Consider the following 24,741-nt stretch of genomic DNA (forward strand, 5'->3'; position numbering starts at 1 on the left):
GAACATTGTAGGTGCTGGATCGTTACAAACAAGTTTTTAGATCACATGAAAAAGAAATATTGTAATCGGTTTAAGTTATAGCTTTCAGCAATCACATAACCTAGAGATCCAACAAAAAACATGTACTTTAATGTATTCAAGTAGGAATATAGATTGAGATAAAATTTCCAGTCACATGTGAATTTGGAAAGTGTTGTATCTGGAACAACTTAAATGTAAGTAAACACAGTATGCTCTGGAAAACTGTGCTGTGTTGTGCTTAGTCGCTCAGTCGTGTCCAACTCTTTGAGACCCCGTGGACTGTAGCCCCCCAGGCTCTTCTGTCTGTGGGGATACTCCAGGCAAGAATACTGGAGTGTGCTGCCATGCCCTCCTCCGGGGGATCTTCCTAACCCAGGATCAAACCCAGGTCTCCTGCATTGCAGGCGGGTTCTTGACCATCTGAGCCACCAGGGAAGCCCAGAAAACTGTGCTAGATAACTCAAAAAAATAGTTCTCGTGATGACAAAGTCACTGATGTTAATAAGCCATGTGAGAAGCTTGAATTAAACTGTCTAATGAGATATGTAAATAGGAAAATGAAGAATTTACAAATTAAAATATTTCATGTTAACATGATAAAGGTGTGTAATTAAATTGAAAAATTAAATATCCTAAGAAGTTAGTTATTCCATGTACTTACACCTTAAAGTTTACAAATTGCTATTAGCATATTTCTGCCAAGTTTATCTTATTCTATAGAGTTTTTATATTTTCTCTCCCTTCTCAAACTACTAGGGGTTCTCTCTGCTGTCACTCTAATCAGAATTTGTAGGAAACAGGGGTCATGTGTATTATGTCCATGGCAAAATCTCCACTGGTTAGCCCAGTACTTGGTATACAGTAAATGACTAAACATATGCCACTTTTTTTTACTCTTTAAGTTATTGTGTGAAATAATAATGATGATAATAATAAAAGTCATCCACATAAAAACCACCACTTACTGAACACTTCTCCTGAATCAGGCACAGTGTTAAGTGATTTACATATATTTTCTACTTTAATTCTAACAAAAATCCCGTATTATGTTGAATAATATGAAATTGCCAACTTCAGTTTTTCTAAAAATTAAACCTTTTATTTAGAATTGCTTTAAATTTATAGAGAAGTTTTTAAGAATGATAAAGAGAATTCCTGTATGTCTTGTACCCAGTTTCTATTATTAACATTTTATATTATTATGGTACAACTGTCACAACTTATGAACCATTACTTATAGATTAGTAGTGGAAGTCCATGCTTTAATCAGAATTGCTTCACTTTTACCAAGTATCTTTTTTTTTTTTTAATTCTAGAGTCCCATTAGGATATCACATTATATTTGGTTGTTATATCTCTGTAGGCTCCTCTTGGTCCCTTAGATACACCTTATTTTTGATGGCCTTGACAATTTTGAAGAATACTCATCAGGTATTTTATATATTTTTTTCAGGGTTAGACTACGGTTATGGGTTTTGAGGGGACCACAGAGGTAAAGTGCTATCTTCATCATATTGTATCAGGGGTATGTAACATCAGCATGACTTGTCACTGTTGATGTTGACCTTGAATATCTGGCTTAGGTAGTATATGCTAGATTTTTCCACTCTACTTTTTGGGAAAAGGTTACACTTTAAGGAGTAGGAAGATATGCTCCATTTCCTTGAGGGAAGTTATCTAGATAAATTATTTGGAATTGTTTGGTACTGAAAAGTTGTCCATTGTCTCTGTTTATTCAAGCATTTATTTATACCAGCATGGACTTACGGATATTGATTTTATACTTTGTAATAATCCATTATTACAATATTTTATTGCTCAAATTGTTTCAGCTTTGGACAATGAAAGCACTGACTTACTTTCGGGCTCTCTTAAGATGTCCCAGATTCATCTGGTACATTACCTGACCTGGTCCTAGAATCAGTCAGTCCTCTACGAAGCCCAGTTCCTTTTATTAGAGAATGGTGTTAGAAACCAAGATCTGGACATTTGGACTTAATCATTTCTGACCTACAAAAAGGATGATTTCATATGGTGCAGCCCAAAGTTACCTCAGTTTTATAGATAAGGAGACTGAAGCTGGGGGAGATTCAGTAACCTGCTCAAGGTCTCCAAATTGCAAATGTCTGAACAAAACATCAAATCTGCACAAAGCTACCCATTTAAATAGGCTGAAGAAAGACTATGAATCACTGGAGCCTGGACACCAGCTCTTCTAGTTGCTCAAGGATGTTTTGCTTACTCTATGTTCACAGACTGAAGGAAGAATAGGACGTTATTATGAAGTCAACCTCTTTCGTCAATTAATTCACCAATTTTCAAAGCAAAGTCAAAGCAAAAAGAAAAAGTACTAGTTATTTTTTTCTAGCACCAGCCAGATTTTTAAACTATATACATCATATACTATAATTACAGGTCAACTCAAAACCTTATTCTTGCCTGTATTTTTTCCCTGAGACTGCAACAACTACTGATGTGTTATACAATCTTTTAGCTGTTTATAAAATACAGCCAAAAATCATTCAATGCTTCCGAAAGTTACGTCAGAAGAAATGTACCAACAATCAGACATAAAATGTTGAGTATTTGATCTGTGAGACCTTATAGGGTTATATCAGTTTACTTTCAAAGTTCGTTTTTTGCTCAAAATGTATTCATGATTCTATGTCTTTGTACATCAATCTTACTAACATAAACTAAAATTTACTAGAAAACATATCTACAATGGATTTTTTAAAAATCAAGATTTCCTTCCTACTCATCTAGCACAAAACTTACTAAATCACCTTACTAGAAAAGCTTCAAGATTAACAGATATTAACATAATTAAAGATAGATTTATGGAGCAACTTCCCTTCATAAGACTAAACCACACACAATCAAAACATAGACCAAAAGAATCATACCAAAAAAAAAAAAATAACACCTTACTCAGATCTTTTATTTCAAAGATATGAAAACTAAAACTTCTGAGAAGTTAAGTCTTGTCAAAAGTCAACTGCTAGTTAACTGATGAACTAGGACTAAGATCCATATATCTAAGAACTAGGTTCTTCACCACTAAACTGCCCTATGAATATACAATGAATTATGTGTTTGTGTATATATGTTAATAAAAATCCTTTCTTGTGGGAGGATTTTTCAATTCCTCTGTAATGATGAGGAATATGTGAACATAAAAATGGTACTTCCAGTTCTCTATCACACTCATTCTTTTTCACTGAATTTAATTATTTTCAGTGCCAAGTCTGCAAACTGGGTATCTGCTATATACCAGGCACTGGAGTGTTAGATGTTAGGGAAATAAAAAAAAAAAAAAAAAAAAGAAGACATCGTCTGTACCCTTAAGAAAACTCTGTTTTAAGTTTATAGTACCTTCCTAAAAGCTCCTTTGTTGATTCTTCCTCATCTCGCAAACTCTAGAACAGGGCTGTCCAACAGAAATATAATGTGAGTCATACATATCAGCCATATATGTGCTTTAAAATTTTCTAACAGCTACATTAAAAACAAGTATAAAGTAAAATTTTAGTTTATCAATATATTTAAAATATTATAATTTCAACATGTGATCAATATAAAATTATTAATAAGAAAGATATTTTACTTTGAGGGGTTACTTGGTCTTCAAAATCTGATGTGTAGTTTACACTTACAGGACTTCTCAATGGAGACTAGTCATATCTCAAAGGCTCAATAGCTACACGTGGCTAGAGGCTACTATACTGAACTGTGCTGCTCTAGAAACCCGTAGTGTCCCAGTGTTTAAGTCTTCGGACTGGTTCTTTTCTAATATCTATACCCACTACTGGTATCTCAAACAACTTCAAGGCTTTAACTATGATACACTGTCCAGTGATTCCCAAATTTTATCTGGCCTAGAACTCTCACCTGACATTTACAGTCACACACAGCTACTTGAACACAAACCTAACATATTCCAAAATGAACTCTTGACTTCCAACCAGCACACACCCCTCTGCTCTTCTCCCAAACATCCCCATTCCAGTAAATAGCAACTTCAACCTTTCAGTTGCTCAGGCCAAAAACCAGAGTCAAGACTGACCCTCTTCATTCTCTCATATTAAATGTATCATCTGGGTCTAGGACCTAGCATATAGTAGTTAATCAATAAATATTTGATGAAAAAATGTTGTCCAGTATTGTGTAGATTAAATGAGATAACATATAAAGTTGTAGTATGGTCCCTGGAATAGAGTAGCCATTCATAAACATTTAGTCTACTCCCTAACCACTTGGAGTTTCCCATAAAAGAAAATGAGAATTCTAGAATTTGTAAATTTTTAAAACCTTCTAACACATTCCATCCTTGCTTACTCTTTAAATATCTGATTATTAATTAGTCAGAAGAAAATTTTTAAAAAATTAAGAGGTTACCTAAATTTAATAAAACCAGCTACAAATACAAAATTAAGTAGGTATTACAAAACACTAACTTGGAATTAAAATTCACAGAAAATTAAAGCATTCTTTAAGTCATCTTTAAAGATAAAGAGCTATAATCTACAGCTCTTTCCAAGAAAATTTTAAATGAATTCACAATGTTCAACAGGACTTTACCTTTATTTATCTATAATTTATATCCTGCTTTCTTGTAAGAAAACTTGTGTTAGTCTAAAGAACCACCAATTTTTAAAAACCATACACACTGTTTAACTGAAAATTTGAATGTTAATATTTCTATAATGTATTTTGTGTTTAAAGCTACAACAATCAGAATTAAAGAACTTAAGACACTCATAAAATGTGGTCCCTCTCCAAAATACTGAGTGGCGAGATGTCAAATGATCTGCCCACAGGGGGCACAATGGGACTAACCTAAGAGTCTGTGACCTTTAACACTTACCTTTACACATTCCACTGCACTGCTGTGCTCCTCAAATACACTAACCAACACTTTATAATCCAAACAATTATACTGAGTCCCTCTACCTCCACTAAAAAAAAGGAAGTTAAATGCATGTATCAAATGGTATACTGTAATTCAACATGAAAATTTATATTTTCATGAATTTGAGGGAGAATAGACATAAACATGCAAAAAGGAGCAAAGTGTGTATTAGAATTGTCATGGAGATATTATAAAGAAGAAATAAGTGTAAGATGCCATGAATACGTGATTTATATTTCACTTTTCAAAAAGCTAACAATTCCTGGTCTTATATGTCTTCAGAAATTTCAACAATTTCATTTTATCACTGATGAGAATGACGTACCTTACGTTCCACGCAGTGGTAAAGTCTGGATTTAGAAGTAGCAGGGTGCATGTGACATCTATCAATTCTAAAATAAAGAGAAGTCATATTAAAAACAAACAGTCCTATCCTTGAGGATGTGGCTTCTCTTTCTTTTAAAGTCCTCTTTATTTTATATATATATATATGTCTCACATTATACTTATATTTCATGTCACAGTAATTTTAATGATAACCTTTTTCTAAGCTGTCAGAGATATGAAGATTATCCTCAGGTACAAAGATGTGAAGATTTTCTTCTACTTATAAGTGTAACTCTTTAAAAGTTGACAATGAAACAACTTTACAATATGTCTACAAAGAATAATCAAACTAACCTATTCATTCTGTTAGTAGTTTTGGGTATAGTTTCTATACCGCTATTCATTTAACTTCACAAATATTTCAAGAATTAACTCTGTGCAAATTTTTAAAAGGGAAAAAGAATCACATGTAATTCAACTTAGTTAACAGTTCATTTACATTCCCCTACAAAATTATTCTTTTTTATACACATTTTTACACAGTTATAGCAATGATAAATTCACAATTTGTTCTACATTTTTCACTCAACATTATTACTTATGCATTCTCCTATGTTGCGACAGTATACATTTTTAACTGCATAACAATTTTTTTATCATTTATCTTATTCTTTAGACTGTTTCCTGTTTTCTTTTTACTATTATGGATAGTATTACCACAAACATTTTAAGCACACTTTCTGTCTCACAGATTCGTTTCTTTGGATATATTTCCAGGAGTAGAACTGCTATGTCAAATAATATAAATATCAATATGGCTCCTAATAAGCATTTCCAAATTGTCCTCCAAATGAACGAGATCTATCGCCAAGAGTAACATTAGTATACCTGTGTCCCTATGACTCTGATTTATACAATTATATTTTAAAAAATGAATGTGGCAGGTAAAAAAGACTATGTTTTTGTTTTAATCTAATCTTTAATTATAATTATTAATATGAACATCTTTTCATTTTCTATTTTCTATTTTCATTGTGTAAATAGTCTATTCATATTCATTATGGATCTATCATGATCTCAAATAACCTTCACAAGCCTATATTTAATAACACAAAGTCAATAATATTTAGACATATCATCTTCATTTTAGTAAAACTGAAAAAGAGAATTTTAGGATAAGATGATCAAGCTAGGCATAATACTAAATACAATAACCTCTAGCAAGTTCATATTAAATGTTAAGTAAATAAAATAATAAAAACTGTTATAATTATTTAGAATTATTGTATACCAAGTAAATTATTATTTATTTACATTATTTCATTTAATTCTCACAATCATAATCCAAGATACCTTTATTTCAGCTTACAGATAGGGAAACTGACATTTAGAGAGTTTAAGCAATTTCCCCAGAGTCACCCAATTAGTATGTGGCAATGTCTGTATCTGACTGCTTTTAATAACTGCAACTGAAATGTTTGTCTACAATAAGTAACTGGGACATTCTCAGTGTTTGAATAAAAGAGAAAATTTAAAAATCTAAGAGTAAATACACATGAACACATTCCTACTGTCATTTAAAAATATTTTAGTGAGCACTAAAATCAATTATTCTATTCTCAATCATCTTAGTAAATGATTAACATTTATTGTTAGCAATGTGGGAGACCTGGGTTCGATCCCTGGGTTGGGAAGATCTCCAAAGGCTACCCACTCCAGTATTCTGGCTTGGAGAATTCCTTGGACTACAGTCCATGGGATCACAAAGAGTTGCGGACACAACTGAGCAACGTTCATTTTCACTTTCACAATGTACTATAACATTTACTAAATGAGCAACAAAAGGTAGGATTAGCACACATTTTACTTTTGGCCTTTACCTTCCTCATTGTAAGTATCATGGAATGTCTATACTAACACTTACTATATAATATTAATGTATATACTATATAATGTCAGTATGTCCATAAAGAATAATCTAATAAAATTCTTCCTTCTTTCACTTTTATGCACTAATTTAGTATTTACCAGGGAAATTAAATACAATTTTCTATACCATTATTCCTTTAATTCCAAAATATTTCAAGTATTAACTATGTGCAAAGATTCAACTGGGCCACAAGACTGAGGGAATGGTTATTATGAGAAATGGAAGACCTGATCTTGCCTTATAGAACGCTAACCTTTAGCTGGAGAGAAAGTATAAACTGTTAGAAGGCAAACTAAAATAACTGTGAAATAAAAACATACCACAAAAAAAAAAAAAAAAAAAGAAAAAAATACCACATTGTGAGGACCACCAAAGCAGCCGCAATAATTCTCACTGGAGTACCCAGGAAAGACTATAAATGGGTCAAGACAGTAAAGGGAACTGCAGACTGTGCTTTGAAAAAGTATGAGCAAAGGTGAAGAGGGACCTTCACACACAGGATGCTCTTAAAAGATTATGGGTTCCACATGGTGACTAAAGCTCAGGATGCTGGAGAAATATACCTGGAAACTAGAATCTGGTCCGGATCTCCTTATCAGCCTGGTGTTCCATTACTTTCCATTCGTGTGCTATGCTCCAAACCCCTTCATTCCCTAAACATACTGCCCACCTGCCTACCTTTTCTTCTTTGGCTATTAACTCAGATTTATCTGCTTGCTATTCTCTCTGCCAAAAATGTCCTCCCATCCCTGAACTTAAAAAAAAAAAAAGGCACCTTTCTTTATAAAGGCCTTCCTCAGACTTCTCTGGTGGCATAGTGGGTAAGAATCTGTCTGCCAATGCAAAAGACAAGGGTTCAATTCCTGGTCTGGAAAGATTCCACATGCCATGGAGCAACAAAGTCCGTGTGCCACAACCACTGGGCCCTCAAGCCACAACTACTGAAGCCTGCATGCCTAGACCCTGTGCTCTGCAACAAGAAAAACCACTGCAACGAGAAGGCCACGCACCACAACGAAGCGCTGCCCCTGTTCACTGCAACTAGAGAAAGCCCACACAAAGCAGCGAAGACCCAGCACAGCCAAAAATAAATAAAAATTATTCTTTAAAAAAAAAGAAGGCTTGCTGACCTCCTCAGCTGAAAGCAACCTTTCATCTCTATGTTTTGTGTATATCTTACCTGGTGGTTTAGTTACTAAGTCCTGTCCGACTCTTGCGACCCCATGGACTCTAGCCTGCCAGGCTCCTGTGTCCATGGGATTCGCCAGGCAAGAATACTGGAGTGGGTTGCCATTTCCTTCTCCATATCTTACCTAGCTAACTTCGTATAAATATTGTTCTCTTAATGAGGCTGTACATTTTTTGGATGCAGGTCCTCTTTAATACATCTTCAAATTAGCCATTCAATCATCAAACATGAAAAAAATTATGGTCTCTGCCCAAAAGAAATTCCATGTCTGCCCACAGCAAAGGCCTTAAAGCCGTTCTGCCTGGGCTCAAAACTCAACTTCTCTACTTACTGCCCATGTAACTTAATGTCTTTGAATTTTAGTTTTCTTACCTGTGAAATGGGGATCCTAACATTAACCTTAGTGTTGTAAGCAATGAGATTCATCCCATTTCTCCCGAGCGGTTTGACACATAGTTTGACTCAATAAATATCTGTTCAACTAACCACCATTGCTACTTACAAAGAAATGAGTATTTTAAGCATCAATTAATCAAAGAAGTAAAAAGAAAAAAAAATGAGGCAGTTGTTCTCACGATGAAACATCTAAATTTCTAAATAAGCAATAACCAAAAACCAGTTGGTTATTAATTGACTATATGAAAATTGTGTTTATACATGATGGAAAGGCCTCTGGAATTTTTTTTCAAGTCCACAGTTTTTCAAAATCTACTACACTACCCCAGATAATATGATAAACTGGTATTTAGTTTATTTAGTTTCTGGGACTCTCCTTTTCTGCATTAAAAAATATGTGTACGTGATCAATCGTAGTTGCTATTTGTTCATATTTCTAATGCAACTCTCTCCCTCACCAATAAATGAAGATGAGTTCATCCTCCACAAGATACTTCCCACAGCAGCACAGGCAAAAACTAACACAGAAAATACCCACGTCCCCACTTCTCTATTCGTGGCTGTGTGGAGAGAGAGGAAGGCTAATCAAAGTAACATTTCTTTTACTGGAGGGCAACAGCAGCTGCTGGTTCAGAGCTCAGGTCTACTAGTAGCTGGGAAGTTCCTAGGCACATCACTTAATCTTTCTGTGCCTTAGTGCTCTCCTCATATATAAAAACTGAGCTAATAATAGAGCTATCTCATAGGGCTATTAGATGATTCATGCCCATGATGTGCTAGAGCAGTACCTGACAGAGGGAAAGCACTCAATGAGAACTCCTGTTACAAAGCCTGTATCTAGCCCAGTCATAAATGATACTGGGATGGGATGCCACCAGAGGGACAAAAAGAATCTCTTGAGCTGGCTGAGCAGTGAATGCTGAGCACTCTCTCAAACCACCACCCCACTGTCCCAATTCTCTAAACATACTTATTCTCTAAATACAATACAAACTGCTAACTCTTCCTGATTTAGGACTCAAATTCAGATGGGACTGCTTTTAGAAAGCACTCCAGTCAGATCCAAGAGGTGTGGGTGAAATATTGATAGGATATCTGAAATAGAAAAAGGCCAAGGAAGGAGAAATAACTAGGTTATAAATACTGGACATAATTAAGAATCCTTCCTGTATTACATGTATTCTTCTATTCTTCTACTGGCTCTGGATAAATAAGAGAAAGGAAACCTGTTTCTTGAGTCTATGGCATGCCAGTCTCTGTGCTGGGTGCTTTAATTCACCTGTGATTCTCATAACAGCCCCCTGAGATCCGTTAGAATTCTCTTCTTTTGTTGTGGAAGTAGGAGGTTAAGTAATTTGCCTAAAGTCACTGCTGAATGACTTCAGTGTGCTAATAAATTGAGTCTAAATCCAGGTATGTTTTCTTGTAAAGAAGATGCTCCTTAGCAACCTAGCACACTGTCTACCATTACTTTGTTGTCTTCCAGTAAGGGCTGAATCAAAGATCTAAAGATAAACATGTAAAAATAAACAGTTGATTCTATATTTCATCAATTATATACCATTTCTTTGTGGTTTTACCAAGATGTGAGCTACTGATATCCCTATAGTACCTTGAAATTAAACAGATCTCTCTCTAAACACCAGAACATATACCAGCAAATAACTATTCCGTGTTACACTCACTCCAATATATGACTGGCTCATCATCACATCATAAGGAAAAAATGAATCAGGGTACAGTATACACAGGAAATGAAGTAGCTAGATTTCACCTGTAACAAGAAGATGCAAGGATGCTATAGAACAATCAGCAAAAAATCAATATGCTTTCTTGGCTTCAATGCATTCTAGAAATGACCCAAGGTGAGCAGTCACCTGGTATGGGTCACTGGGTTTGACAACTGTTTCTGAGAGAGATATGTTTTCATGCACCTAAAAATAAATCCAAGATCAACTTGGACTGATTAATCTTTCCTCTAAAATACATGCAGGTTACCACAACAAGAGAGGCCTGAGGTAAGGTTATAAGGTAAATACCAGAAAGACCCTTTTATTATTATAGAATACGTCACTGAATCAATAGCCAGACTAAGCTAAAACCTCTTGCTTACCAAATTCTTGTTATTTATCTGACAAATGTCTACTGAACACATTCAGTTCAGTTGCTCAGTTGTGTCCGACTCTTTGAGACCCCAGCACGCCAGGCCGCGCATGCCAGGCCTTCCTGTCCATCACATTTCCGGAGTCCACCCAAACCCATGTCCGTTGAGTCAGTGATGCCATCCAACCATCTCATCCTCTGTCATCCTCTTCTCCTCCTGCCCTCAATCTTTCCCAGCATCAGAGTCTTTTCACATGAGTCAGCTCTTCACATCAGGTGACCAAAGTATTGGAGTTTCAGCTACAGCATTAGTCCTTCCAATGAATATTCAAGACTGATTTCCTTTAGGATGGACTGGTTGGATCTCCATGCAGTCCAAGGGACTCTCAAGAGTCTTCTCCAACACCACAGTTTAAAAGTATCAATTCTTTGGCGCTCAGCTTTCTTTATAGTCCAACTCTCATATCCATACATGACTACTTGAAAAACCATAGGCTTGACTAGACGGACCTTTGTTGACAAAGTAATGTCTCTGCTTTTCAATATGCTGTCTAGGTTGGTCATAACTTTCCTTCCAAGGAGTAAGCATCTCTCAATTTCATGGCTGCGATCACCTTCTGCAGTGATTTTGGAGCCCAGAAAAATAAAGCCAGCCACTGTTTCCACTGTTTCCCCATCTATTTCCCATGAAGTGATGGGACCAGATGCCATGATGTTAGTTTTCTGAATGTTGAGCTTTAAGCCAACTTTTTCACTCTCTGCTTTCACTTTCATCAAGAGGCTCTTTAGTTCTTCTTCACTTTCTGCCATAAGGGTGGTGTCATCTGCATAGCTGAGGTTATTGATATTTCTCCCAGCAATCTTGATTCCAGCTACATTAACAGTGCTGAATAAATAAAGACAAGCCATAACCCTTCTTTCTAACAAACTCACAACCTAGCTGGGAAAAACACTGTTTAAATAACCAACTACAATAGAGTGTGACACATTCTACTATGAATTCCTTATGAATAAGGACTCCCAGAGAAGTGCAGAGGAGTAATTATTGTTTCCTAGAGTAGTCAAGATGCTTCACATGTGTGTGTATTAGCAAACACAACAATAATAACAACATTAGACCTGAACCTGACCTCTGCAAAGGCATGGAGTTAAGGCAGTGGTACACAGCAAAGTCCAAGAATGGAAGAGTGTTTGGTATGGCTGAAATGTGTATCAAATAGCTGAAAACTCAAATGTTTCTAGGGTTCAAATAAATGGCAAAAAAGAGGCAAAGCAAACCTAGTAAGTAGTAACGATACTGCCTCAGTATCTGAGGGACATGGGAGGTTGTGGTCAACTGGAATAGGCTTGTCTTGTCAAGAAAAGCAGAGGCCATGATGCCGACAAAGGTCCGTATAGTCACGGCTATGGTCCTTCCCGTGGTCACATACGGTTGTGAGAGCTGGACTGTAAAGAAAGCAGAGTGCTGAAGAACTGATGCCTTTGAACTGTGGTGCTGGAGAAGACTCCCGAGAGCCCTCTGGACAGCAAGGAGAACAAACCAGTCAATCTTAAGGAAAATAAAACCTGAATACTCGTTGGAAGGACTGATGCTGAAGCTGAAACTTCAGTATTTTGGTCATCTGGTTGAAACAGCTGACTCATTGGAAAAGTCCCTGATGCTGTGAAAGATTGAGGGCTGAAGGAGAAGAGGGCGTGAGAGGAGATGGCTGGATGGCATCACCAATGCAATGGACATGAACTTGGGCAAACTTCGGGAGATGGTGAGGGACAGGGAGGCCTGGCATGCTGCAGTCCATGGGCTTGCAAAAAGTCGGACACAACTGGGTGACTGAACAACAAATGATTCCCAACCAACCGCTGCTATGCAGAAATGGACACACCCAACGCTTCTGATATGTTTCAAGTGAAGAGAGAAATCCAGATTTCCATCCTAATTTTAAAAGTTCATCATAATTTAGAATGTTTATCCAATTAATTTTTTAAAATTTAATAACATTATATAAGCTGAAACTAAATAAACATGTGGGCTAGCTTCAGCCTGGGGTGTTGAGAGCCTACAACCTCTGATGCTGACTATAAAGTAGAGGAAAAAGCTGGGGATGTAGCCTACAGACAGTTCGTGAAGGCCCTTGAATACTATGCCACAGAGAATGACTCAACCTTAACCCTGCAGACATCAAGAAATAAGAAGATAGATATTTCAGTAAAGAATCTTTCAAACTGTGTTTCTAAGAACTGTTGTTTAAAATGACTCATTAGTGGTATGATGAACATGGATTAAAGAGAGACTAAAAATGGGGTAGACTAGCCATGAGGTAATAATATTTGTCCACATGAGAAGTAAGTGAAGGGATGAAACGCATGCTCTGTGACAACCTATAGGGGTGGGATGTGGTGGGAGGTAGGTTCAAGAGAGAGGGGACATATGTATACCTATGGCTGATTTATGTTGATGTATAGCAGACACCAACACAATATTGTAAAGCAATTATCCTTCAATTAAAAATAAATTGAAAAAAAAAAAAGAAGTGAAGGGCTGAGAGAGAGCTCAATGATGAACTGACAGCAGGCGTTGTGACAAAGAGCAAAGAGCAAAAGACGATACAAGGGGTGACTTGGGGACAGAGTATGGGACTACCAGGTCAGAACTCCAATGCTATTGACTGCTCCCTTGCTTTCTGTTTCTGTCATGGATTTTTCATTCATTAGAATTACAGCATCTCACCTCTCCCAAACCAAACATGGCTATTACTGCAGCAGACTTTTAAAAAATATTAGTTTCTAAGTTATTAATCAGGGAGGCTGTGATGGTTAGTTTTGGTTAAACTATGGTTAAATGTGACTGGGGTGCACAGATGAAAGATTATTAAACATGATTTCTGAATGCATCAGTATGAGGGTGTTTCTAGATGAGATTAACATTTGAATCTGCAGACTCAGTAGACAGCCCTCCCACTGTGGGTGAACATCAATCTGTTGGGGTTTCTGAATAGAACAAAAGGAGGAAAACAGAAGAATTCAGCCCTGTTTTGCTTCTTCTCTGTCTGCTTGAGAAAGGACACCTCATCTTATCTTCTCCAGCTGTCAGACTAAGATTTAAACCATTGGATTCCCTGCTTCTCAGTCCTTCAGGCTCAAAGAATTAAATCACCAGCTGTTCTGGGTCTCTAGCTTGCAGAAAGCTGAGTGTGGGACTTCTCTGCCTCCATAATCACGTGAGCCAATCTGTCATAACGAATCCTGTTTCTTGTACATATAAAACTTTACATATATGTAAAAACTTTTCTATTGGTTGTTGCTATGGAGAATCCTGACTAATACAGATGATTTCCAAACATCTAAGGAATTCAGCACATTAATGAGAACATGAATTCAGTCTGGATAAAAGGAAAAACTTATATCTCCAGAATAAAGGTCACCTGCAGTTAAAGATTACATTCTTAGGGGAATGCCTAGGATTTTGGCATGATCAATCACACAGACACTGACATTTCTGAAACTTTTTAAATTGTCAGCTTTCTTCACATGGCTCTTAAACATGTATTTCTACAAAAACAGTTTTAAAAGTATAGCATTTTCATGAAACAACTGCTTTTTCCTAATACTTTTAACTTTTTTCCTTAGTAAAATTCACTACTGTGATCTTCAGTTCCCAAGTTTAGCAGAGTATTTCTATGTTAGTTTGCATTTTCAGGTATCTTTTCTGGTCAATCAGAAACTCACTTCCATATTTTTACCAATACACTATACAACCTAAGTAGTATATGACACCTCACTGAACCATGTGTCCCTGCTCCCCCAAAAGTGAAACTGAAAACTACTTCCACGAGGATACCGGTTAGGATAAAATCAGGCTGCTCCTGTATACACGCACAGTTGCATCAGAATTCAAAGCTTAGATGTCAGCTATTCATGTGAGTGAGCTTAACCATTTGATCTTCTACCTGGGTTCTCCTGGGTCGATCAAGATAAAATTACATGATGAGATGATTTAGCAAAGCCTACAGAGCATTGCCCAGAAAGACAAGAAACAGGGAAATAGAGACAAGAACTTGGAAGACTACAGGAAGAAGGCAGGTTCGGCTAGCAAACGTCAAGGAGCAAAAGCTAATGATCTGAAACAACAGCCTTTGGCACTAAAAATTCATACTGTTTCTTCTATACAAGATCATCATTTGTCTTCCCCACACAGAATTAGTTATATATTGGCTCAATTATACATTTCTGTGTGCCAGAATATATACAATATAGCTCTGTTAGGCAAAATAATAACTTTATGGATTCACATGGTGCTACTTTGTAACTTAATGTCACTGAAAACTACAATAGGGTAATGGAGAATGAAAAGGGATCTACCAACAGATCAATGTCTTACCTTTAAATTTATGCCTGACCTATGCCTTTAAATTTTTACCATAAACTTAATAAAATTAGACATAGCCTTATAATTAATAAATAAATATCAGTGGACTAATTGATCGAAACACAGGAAGTAGAAAATATTTCACATTAAATCTTCAAATCAGATTCTTTTTTCTACTGGTCTAAACAGGGGAAAGTGCTATTAACCTGTAATGACAATACATTAAGGACAATGCCAAGAGGAACACAAGGAAATCAATATGTCACTTTAGGCAACACTATTCTCTACGAAGAGATTGTTTTTGACTCAACTGGAAGCTTTCTGAGTAAAGGAAACATGTATTATGCATCTTTTTATCCTCCACAGTACTTAGAGCAGCTTCTGGTATGAGTAGGCTCGTAGTAATGGCTACTGAACTTATAATTAAAATTCTCTAAGAAACACAGTTCTTACTCAAAATTAGCCACCAGGCATACCGAGACATTTAAGGTACTGGTGTATGTGGGAAGGGAAAGGAGTTTTATAGAAATCGTCAAGAATATTATCTCAGATAAGAATTCTCCAAAAAGTGAGAACTCAGGTCTCTCTTTTACCTAAAATATAAACAGAATTTGTGTACATGGAGGCTTAGCAGCCTCTGGAGAAGGAAATGGCATCCCACTCCAGTATTCGTTCCTGGAGAATACCATGGACAGAGGAGCCTGGTGGGCTACAGTCCACAGGGTCGCAGAGTCAGACACGACTGAAGCGACTTATCAGACACGGGGGGGAAACAAGGAAAAGACAGCAGGTGGGAGGAACAGGAATTGTCTGATGCAGCAAATAAGTTTCTCTGCAGAGAAGCAGAAAAAAAGAAGGCTGGGATGGTTTTCTTTTGCTCATTTCAGCACAGAACAGAACACAGAGGGCCAGAACTTAGCTGGGATCACAGTACAACAGCACCACCATAAACCACTGAGCTGCTTCACAGTGTTACCACCACCATCAAACCTTGGTTATCTCATATGAGCTGTTACTAAATGAGCTTTATTGCTCATAAGTTACTTAAGGATTAGAAATCAAAGAAACAGAGCTTGTAGGGACTAGAGTGCACTTCACAAATTTTCAAACCTTTTTTAGTCCTAAGATATTTTCTTCAAATACCTTACAAATGACTCTAGTACATTAAAAAAAAATATCAGAAGTAGGGAACCTGGCACCATGGTTGAAGCACCTTCCAGAGAATCACAATGGATGCAAAATTAGAAAATGAAGGATGAGTTCAAACTCATTTGCCAGAGAAGTTAAGAGCCTGCCCAGTCAATGAATGCAAAAGCCAGAACTAGAATCCAGGAATGTCAATATCACAGAGGGTTCTTCCTACTACACTTATGCTGCTTATGAAGAAAATCAAAGAAAAAGGACAGTCTCCATACTCACCATCTTTGTTCAGCCACTGCTTTCTCGTTCTGTACAAAAGGAGCTTGTTGTGGACATATGGTAAAAGGAACTTGACACACCAGCTCTCCACACCAAGTTTGTTTTCAACCAGGACTATGGGACTCCGGTTATACCTAGCTTCAGGACATGGGATCAGGCCAATTTCATCTCTTAATATGTAAAACATAAAAAGAATTAAAGGTAAGAATACTAGCTTAAAAAAATTTTTCAAATCCTAGAGGGTATTAAAAAAACATACATGTTTCTTACAAATATTCAGCTAACCCACTGTATTGGTAGAATTTAAAAGTTTTCTAAGACTGACAAGAACATGGAAAAAATAGTATTTGTACTTGTGGTGACAGGAATGAAAGCTGGTTTTATCTTGAATAGAGATTTGAAAATGTCTGTCAATTTTTTAAGTACATATACACTTTGACACAGCAATTCTACCGGTCAGAAATTATCCTATGCCAAGATATAGGAATTCATTGGATATTCACAGCAACATTGCAATAAAACTGTTAATACTCTAAACGTGTATCAAACAATATAAGACTGGTAAAATAAATGTGGGCCATCCACGTGATACAGCTGTTAAAAAAAAAAAAAAAAAAAAGAGGTAAATCTGCATATGCTGGTATGGAAAGGGTGCCAAGATACATGAAACAAAAAAAGCAAAATGCCAAACACAGTGTATAGCACAAAGCCCTTTTAAAAAGACACAGAGTTGCATTAAAATTTTTCCTTTGTATAATCTTTTAAAAAGATACACAGTTGCATTAAAAATTTTCTTGGAAGGATACCAAGAATCTTTGGAGAAGAGGGTTTTATTTTTGTATAGTTTAAATTTTCTAATTATTTGTACATATTAGCTTTGTTTTTTAAAAAAATGTCAAAATGTATTTATGCTCGCCTGCTAATAAATATATGTAGACCAAATTACTAATAAAATTATATTATCAGTGAGACTGTGAGCCATTTTTTGTCTCCTTTATAATCCTTTATACATCTCTAAAATAAAAAAAATGCTAATAAATGTTGTTAAAACACAAAATACATTTCAAGATTTCATCATTTTCCTCTATGGTGGCCTCTAAATCCCTTAATTCACCATGTTGTTAAAACACAAAATACATTTCAAGATTTCATCATTTTCATCTATGGTGGCCTCTAAATCCCTTAATTCACCTCAACTTAAGCTGAAAATTCACATTATAGGCAGAGATTTAATAAACAAGAGGGAGGGGACATATGTATACCTTTGGCTGATTCATGTTGATGTTTAGCAGAAAACAACAAAATTCTGTAAAGCAATTATCCTTCAGCTAAAAAATAAATAAATTTTTTAAAATTTGATAAAAGTGGGGAAAAAAAAAAAAAACAATACATAGGGCAGTTGACTTACACAGTAAATGAAACAACAAACACCAAAATGTTTTTGTAAAACTTGTACACATGCCTTTCAACTATATAGAATTTACAGTTCTCATCTATGTGAAACATCCTTTCTCAAACAGTATGTTTTTCTCTTAATTAATGAATAACTGAATAACAAGAAGTCTTTTAACAAGAGCAGTTGACATAAATATTTTTAGAGTGTCTAAGCAAATTTTTTTTTAATGTGTTTTTAAAAAAACAGAATAAAGAACTTGTGTTTTCAGAGCTTGTGTGTGACATTATCTATCATGCTCTTGGCTTCCTCTGCCAAAAGTGTGTTGGCTGATAGATGCAAAGAGGAAACTTGTTCGATTACAGATTATAAGACAAGACTCCTTTTTTTTTGGTTAGGTCACCATCACAAGCTGGTGGGAAGCTGTGGAACTAAAATAAAATCCGTCCTGGAAACTCTTAACTGCATAGCTCAGAAGTAACCTACTTTCTACTGATCACTTCTTTAGTGACGCAGGGATATATCAATAAAAGAGGGTGTGTTAGGGGTTGCAAGTCACTAACTATTCTTTCAAGCTGATCTAACTCCCAGGAAAACTTTGGGACCTAAGGCTTTTTGTCCTGACAACTGACTCAGCTGATTCAGGGTGTTTTGGTACACCATGCCAATATTACCCAAACATCTTCTGAATACTACAATGAGTTGTATACCGCATTAGGTTCTGAAAATGCAAAAAATGGATAAAATAAGGTGGTCCCAGACTATACAAAGCTGATGGTTTTGCCTGGGAGTTGTGTCAATATCTGTAATAAAATGTTAACACACTTTGCCATTCCAGTAATATAGATAAGGTTCTTAGGAAGAATGGGACAATAATACTGAGGGCATCTAAGGCCAATGTCCAGTATTTCTAAATATATTTTTGTATTTGGTGATATGAAATCTAAGCTAACTCACTATTAGGATAACTAGCCACATGATCTATAACTGACTAAATACATGTATGAATTGCTGACATTTTCTGGGGTTCAGGTGTTACTATGTAAAATATTTTTTTAAAAAACAACGAACTACAGTAAAGAAAATAATAAACTCAGTGTAATTATTTCAAGAAGTCTGTTTTCTGAGATCTAACAACCACCTACAACACTTAAAAAGCTGCAAAAGTCAATGTGAATGTTAGAGTAACAAGAATAAAAGAACTCTAGCTTCTGGGTCCAGTCCATTTTGGGGGAGTATTTTTTACTTAAATTCACAATGTAAAAACCTGCCTTGTTCACGACACCAAACATAAAATGCGCAACTAATAATCTGGTACCTAAATGAAGGACAGAACCATTTGCACAAATAAAAAACACATTTCTTTAGTTTGGCTACTATTCTTCCAAGAAATAATTTTACAAAACAAGAATGCCTTGGATATAGCAGGTGGCCAATAACCGCTAGTGAAATGCTGATTATCAGTACACTTCAGTGTTATATTCGAATACACAGTTTTCAAAGACTATTACTTCTTGAGTCTCCAAAGAACACTACCTCTGACTTCCTTCTAATGCAGGTCCGAATCCTAGCTCTGTCAATATGAGATAAATACATCTCTCTCTGTATATCATTATCTCTATCTCTATCTCCTATCATTTGGCCCCAGAAGACCTTCATTTTTTTATTTTTCATTTGGAAAATGGAAGGATTACATTATATTTCTAAATAAGGAAAACGGGCTGCTAGGTTTCATCCAGCTTTCAAATTTTATAACCTAGAAACCCAAAAACTATTCTCATGCAAAGAGAATGAAAATGGTTGTATCAGGGAATACAAAGCACTAGGGCGGGGGTTGGAGGACGGGGATAAAAACATTGAAAGAGAGGTAGTAGGATGCATAGACAAAAGCACTCAATCTTCTAAGGTCCAGGATTCTAGTTAGTCTCCATTCTACCTCTGATCAATGCAGACTTGACTAGGCACTTGCCATCAGTATCCACATCTGAAATACAGGAATGACAACCCTTTCCCTGCCACTTATGAAAAGCAAGTAATACAATGTAAAGGATGTGGTAAGCTACGAAGTATCAGGCAAAGATGAAGTATATTATCATTAATTCAGTTAAGAGCCTGAAGTCAACCAGAAAAGTTCATTGGTTAGCAGATAATAGGAAGCTAAAGCAAAGAAAACTAATAAGCCTTTGTCAAGTTATTTGATCCTAAGATACAGTGCTATGCTGCTTCCTAAAAATATAACATGCACTTTATAAGGATAGGCAGGTCAGTAAGATTCCAAATAACAGTGCGTTTGACTTTAGACTTCTCCTATGTCTAGTCCCTTAGGTCACAGTCCACTTTTTTTCAGACACTTTAGAATTCCAGAATCATTCTGAAATTGGAAGGGGTTTCATTCCTCCAGTCTCTCATTTTGTCAGATGAGGAAACAGATCCACTAAGGTAGGTGACTGATTACCGAAGGTCACAGTGCTTATGGCTTAATTCAAAATCTTAGTCACTCCACATTATATGGTCCAGTTTTAATATTTGGGGACTAACCTTCCCTCCCCAATAGGAAGCTGGTAATTACTACTTTTATAAATAATTGAACCTACTCCAGCTTAAGTGATGTTTCTGAAAAGCAGAGAAAAGAGAAGCTGTCTAAACATGAGGAACAAGGTCAGTCTTAGGTCTCCATCTAGACCTGCACTGTGCAATACAGTAGTCGCCAGGTATATGTGCCCATTATATATGAATCAATCAAAATTAAATAAAACATAAATTTTAGTTCTTCTTTCACACTAGCCACATTTCAAGCACTCAACAGCTATATATGGCTAGTGGCTACGATTTGGACAGGACAGATTAAGAACATTTCCACTATCATAGATATTTCTGTAAGTTCCTTGAGTGTAAGAACTGTATTTTATACTTCCTATTTTTTTTTTTTTTATTTTAGTTTGAGGCTATTTACAATATTGTAGTGGTTTTTGCCATACATTGATATGAATCAGCCATGGGTTTACATGTGTTCCCCATCCTTAACCTCCCTCCCACCTCCCTCCCCTTCCCATCCCTCTGGGTCATCCCAGTGCACCAGCCCTGAGCACCCTGTATCATGCATCGACAGAAAAGACGGTAGCTCATAAACAGTAAGAGTTCAACCAGTATTACAGTAATAAAAATTAGTAACTTTCTGGATAAAAGAACTTTGACATGACTCTAACTGCACTGTGAAAAGCTGCCCTTCACATTACCACAGTGCCTGTCGGTTCAGTTTAGTCACTCAGTTATGTCCAACTCTTTGCGACCCCATGGACTTCAGCATACCAGGCTTCCCTGTCCATCACCAACTCCCGGAGTCTACTTAAACTCACATCCATCGCATCGGTGATACCATCCAACAATCTCATCCTCTGTCGTTCCCTTCTCCTCCCACCTTCAATCTTTCCCAGCATCAGGGTCTTTTTCAGTGAGTTGGTTCTTTGCATCTGAGAGCCAAAGTCTGCACATTAAGCTAATACCTGTGTTCTGGGCCAAGCCGTCAGTTGTTTTTCCAAAGTATTCTCTAGGAGTCAACTATACAAACATTTGCATGGTATTTTTCAGTTTATAAAGTGTTTCACATTTATCATTCAGTTGGCCAATATATTTTCTAAGAAACACAGGGATTCAGGTTAAGTCTAATATTTACCTAGTGGCAACTAAGGGCAAGACACTGTGTGAGGTAGTTTTCCTATGTTTTCAGGCTGAGAAAGGGTAACCTATCCATACCCACCAGTAATAAAATCCACATTTCACCTACTGCATCTTCAACTCCTACTGGTTAGAAATTTTCAGAGACAAAGTCAATATGTTTACTACAGTAAATGTTGTCTAAAATTACGATCTATCTTGTATTTGTAGGCAAGAGGAAAACAAAAAGAATGAAAACTTTCTTTTATAATACTGAACAGTATAATTAGGTACTAATTTTGACATTAACTAGTGCTTTTGTTTACTACAGTAAATGTTGTCTAAAATTACGATCTATCTTGTATTTGTAGGAAAGAGGAAAACAAAAAGAATGAAAACTTTCTTTTATAATACTGAACAGTATAATTAGGTACTAATTTTGACATTAACTAGTGCTTTTTTCTTTTAACTAGAAATACAGCCTTTATATTTTGGAAGTAAAAAGGTTAGATAGATGCGGGGAAGAAGTACGAACAATTCTGAAAAGTCCAAATGTCCAAACGCATTTTTAAAGTTACACTGTAATACGAAGACATTGTTACTGTGGGGAATATGCACTAAAATATAACTGAATATTAAATAACAAGCTATTTACATTTTTCAGTTCTACATCATTATTTTATATTATTTCTAATGCCCAACTTATTTCAAATTTTAAAATATTGTATGACTCAAATGTTTAGTAACAATTGTTAAGTTATGCATTGACAGCACATCGATGAGATCTCATCATAAAAATGCAACTGGGAGGGGGCAATTAAAATCATTTATGAGTTTTAATAAACGCTTCCCATGTGGCTCAATCCTAAAGAATGCCTGCCTCCCAACACATGAGACTCGGGTTCAATCCCAGGGTTACGAAGATTCCAGGAGAAGGAAATGGCAACCCACTCCAGTATTCTTGCCTGGGAAATCCCAGGAACAGAGGAGCTTGCCAGGCTCCAGTCTATGGGGTCGCAAAGAGTCCAAAACAACTTAGTGACTAAAACAACAACAAGCTTCAATAAATATGATCCAGAAGAATTGGGATGTGTTCCAAACTGCATTGTGTCAACCTGCCAGGCCAAGGAACACTCAATCTCAGGTCTTTCAAACTAAGATGAATACTGTACATTAGACTTCTTTCTAACCTCCTCCTTTATTTAAGAAATTATTTTTTTACGAAAAATAATCCCAAATGATAAGAAAACAGGCCCTTCATCTGTCCAACTTTTTTTTCTTGAGGATGTTTCCTCTTATTTGCAATAAAGCGCTCATTCTCAAAAAGGAACTGAAAGACTAATATACAACAAGGCATCAAAGCATTCTTTAGAAGGCCCAGTACCCACTATGGTTACTGCCAGGAAATCATTCCAAACACTCTCATTCTGAAAAAGGCAGCAGTCACAAGGGGAAAGGAAGTGGATGCTGTCAGAGGTGGCAGGTGTGTTTTGAGGCCAGCAGTGTCCTGTTTTTAATGAGGCACAGCTGCACGTCTCCAACTGTGTGCCCCAAGGGAACAAGACATCTGAGAGCATCACCTTGAAGGAAAAGAACATTTCATTTAGATGAAGGTTTGGTATCTCTTTTTAAGCAGAGAAACTTAAGGAGTTAGAATGCTTGAAAAGAATAATTCATGCGTTCCAGTTTAAAGAACAAAATATAAAAAAAAAAATAAATAAACTCCACAAGCAATTAGATAAAGTGAAAATAATGTATTAATAAAACTGGACTCCCTGTTTCTTTTGAGGAGAGAAAACGAAGGACTAGAAAAGAGCTACACTCTTGGTTCTTCCTTATTCTTCTGTATAATGTAGATCTATCTCTCCTTTAATACTTTCCTTTTTACTGGTTACATAAAAGCAGAAGTATCAGAGCGAATACAGTCTCTTCTGGGATCTTCCCGGAGAACTCTAAGTAAAATGGAAAGGAAGGAGGGAAAAGATGCATGTGCCAGTTTCTGTGGTGTCCTACTTAAAGAGGGCAGCAGCGTTTGAATAATAAAAAAGAATGAATATGCTCCCTGCAACTATGAATCAACTAATGCTAAAAAGTGTCAAGGTTTCTTTCATCTACTTTACACCACTCAACCTGCGCCTACTGAAGCCACACTCTTGAGAATGCCCTGTTCACCTGCGAAACAAAACGCTTCATCGAAATCCCTCTATAATCTCAGGACAGGTGAGGCCAAAGTCAAAAGCAGCCTCAAACTACCCTGAGCTAGTAAACTGAGGGGTTTCTGCCCCATAGAGAAGATGATCGGTAACCCCTTCTTACCAAGGTCCGGGATGAACATCAAGAGCTGTGTTAACAAAGCACAGAACAGACCACACCGAGTGCCTGAAACGGATGTAGGACGTGGACACACGGGTGAAATCTTTCGAGTTTCGTGAACTCCTGGGAAAGGGGTGGCAGGGAGGAGAACCAAACAAAGTCACTACGATTTGATTTTCCGAGGTCACTTCTAAGGATTCGCCCGCGAGCGCGTTCCGATAGCGGAAAGCTGGCCCCGCGGCGGCCGACAACGGTCGGGGACCGACCAGGTTCCATCCGCTCTAGCGAGGAGGGCGCGGGCCAGGACCCGCCATCCGAGGTCAGCTCCAGGCTTGACCCCGCCCCCGCCCGTCCCCGACGACCCCCGCAAGCGGCGGAGGCGGGGGCACCGTCGGCGCGCGACTCACATGTGCGGGTTCCTCCTGAAGGCATTGGTGATGTCCTTCACCACCCGCTGCACCAGCACCGCCACCTCCTCGCTCGTCTCGGCCATGTTGGCGGCGGCCGCGGCGGCTGGGGCGCGCCTCCGGGAGAGCGCCGAGCAGCCCGCGGGAGTTCCGCGGGGAGCGCGCGCGTGTGCGCCGGTTTGGCCGCGCCCCGCCCCCACCGCCGAGGCCGCCACAGAGCACTTCCGGGTCAGGCCGCCGGCGATAAGGGTGTGGTCGTTAACCGGGCTAGAGTAGCGTGTTTGTCGCCGAGTTCCTCTAGTCAGCGAGTT

At 37.1% G+C, this 24,741-nt stretch overlaps 1 protein-coding gene across 1 annotated transcript in view; it reads right to left on the reverse strand.

The window, feature by feature from the left end:
- PTAR1 (protein prenyltransferase alpha subunit repeat containing 1) overlaps window positions 1-24,559 on the reverse strand; it is a 49,333-nt gene extending 24,774 nt beyond the window's left edge. The window contains exons 1-3 of the mRNA XM_061132705.1: window positions 24,431-24,559; window positions 16,664-16,833; window positions 5,259-5,325 (exon numbers count right to left, since the gene is read on the reverse strand). Coding sequence (XP_060988688.1) covers window positions 5,259-5,325; window positions 16,664-16,833; window positions 24,431-24,516 — 323 coding nt within the window. The 5' untranslated portion in view covers window positions 24,517-24,559. The remainder of the gene's footprint in view (window positions 1-5,258; window positions 5,326-16,663; window positions 16,834-24,430) is intronic.
- Window positions 24,560-24,741: the final 182 nt, after the last annotated feature.

The sequence above is a fragment of the Dama dama genome, chromosome 29, assembly GCF_033118175.1.
Source record: "Dama dama isolate Ldn47 chromosome 29, ASM3311817v1, whole genome shotgun sequence".
NCBI lineage: Eukaryota > Metazoa > Chordata > Mammalia > Artiodactyla > Cervidae > Dama > Dama dama.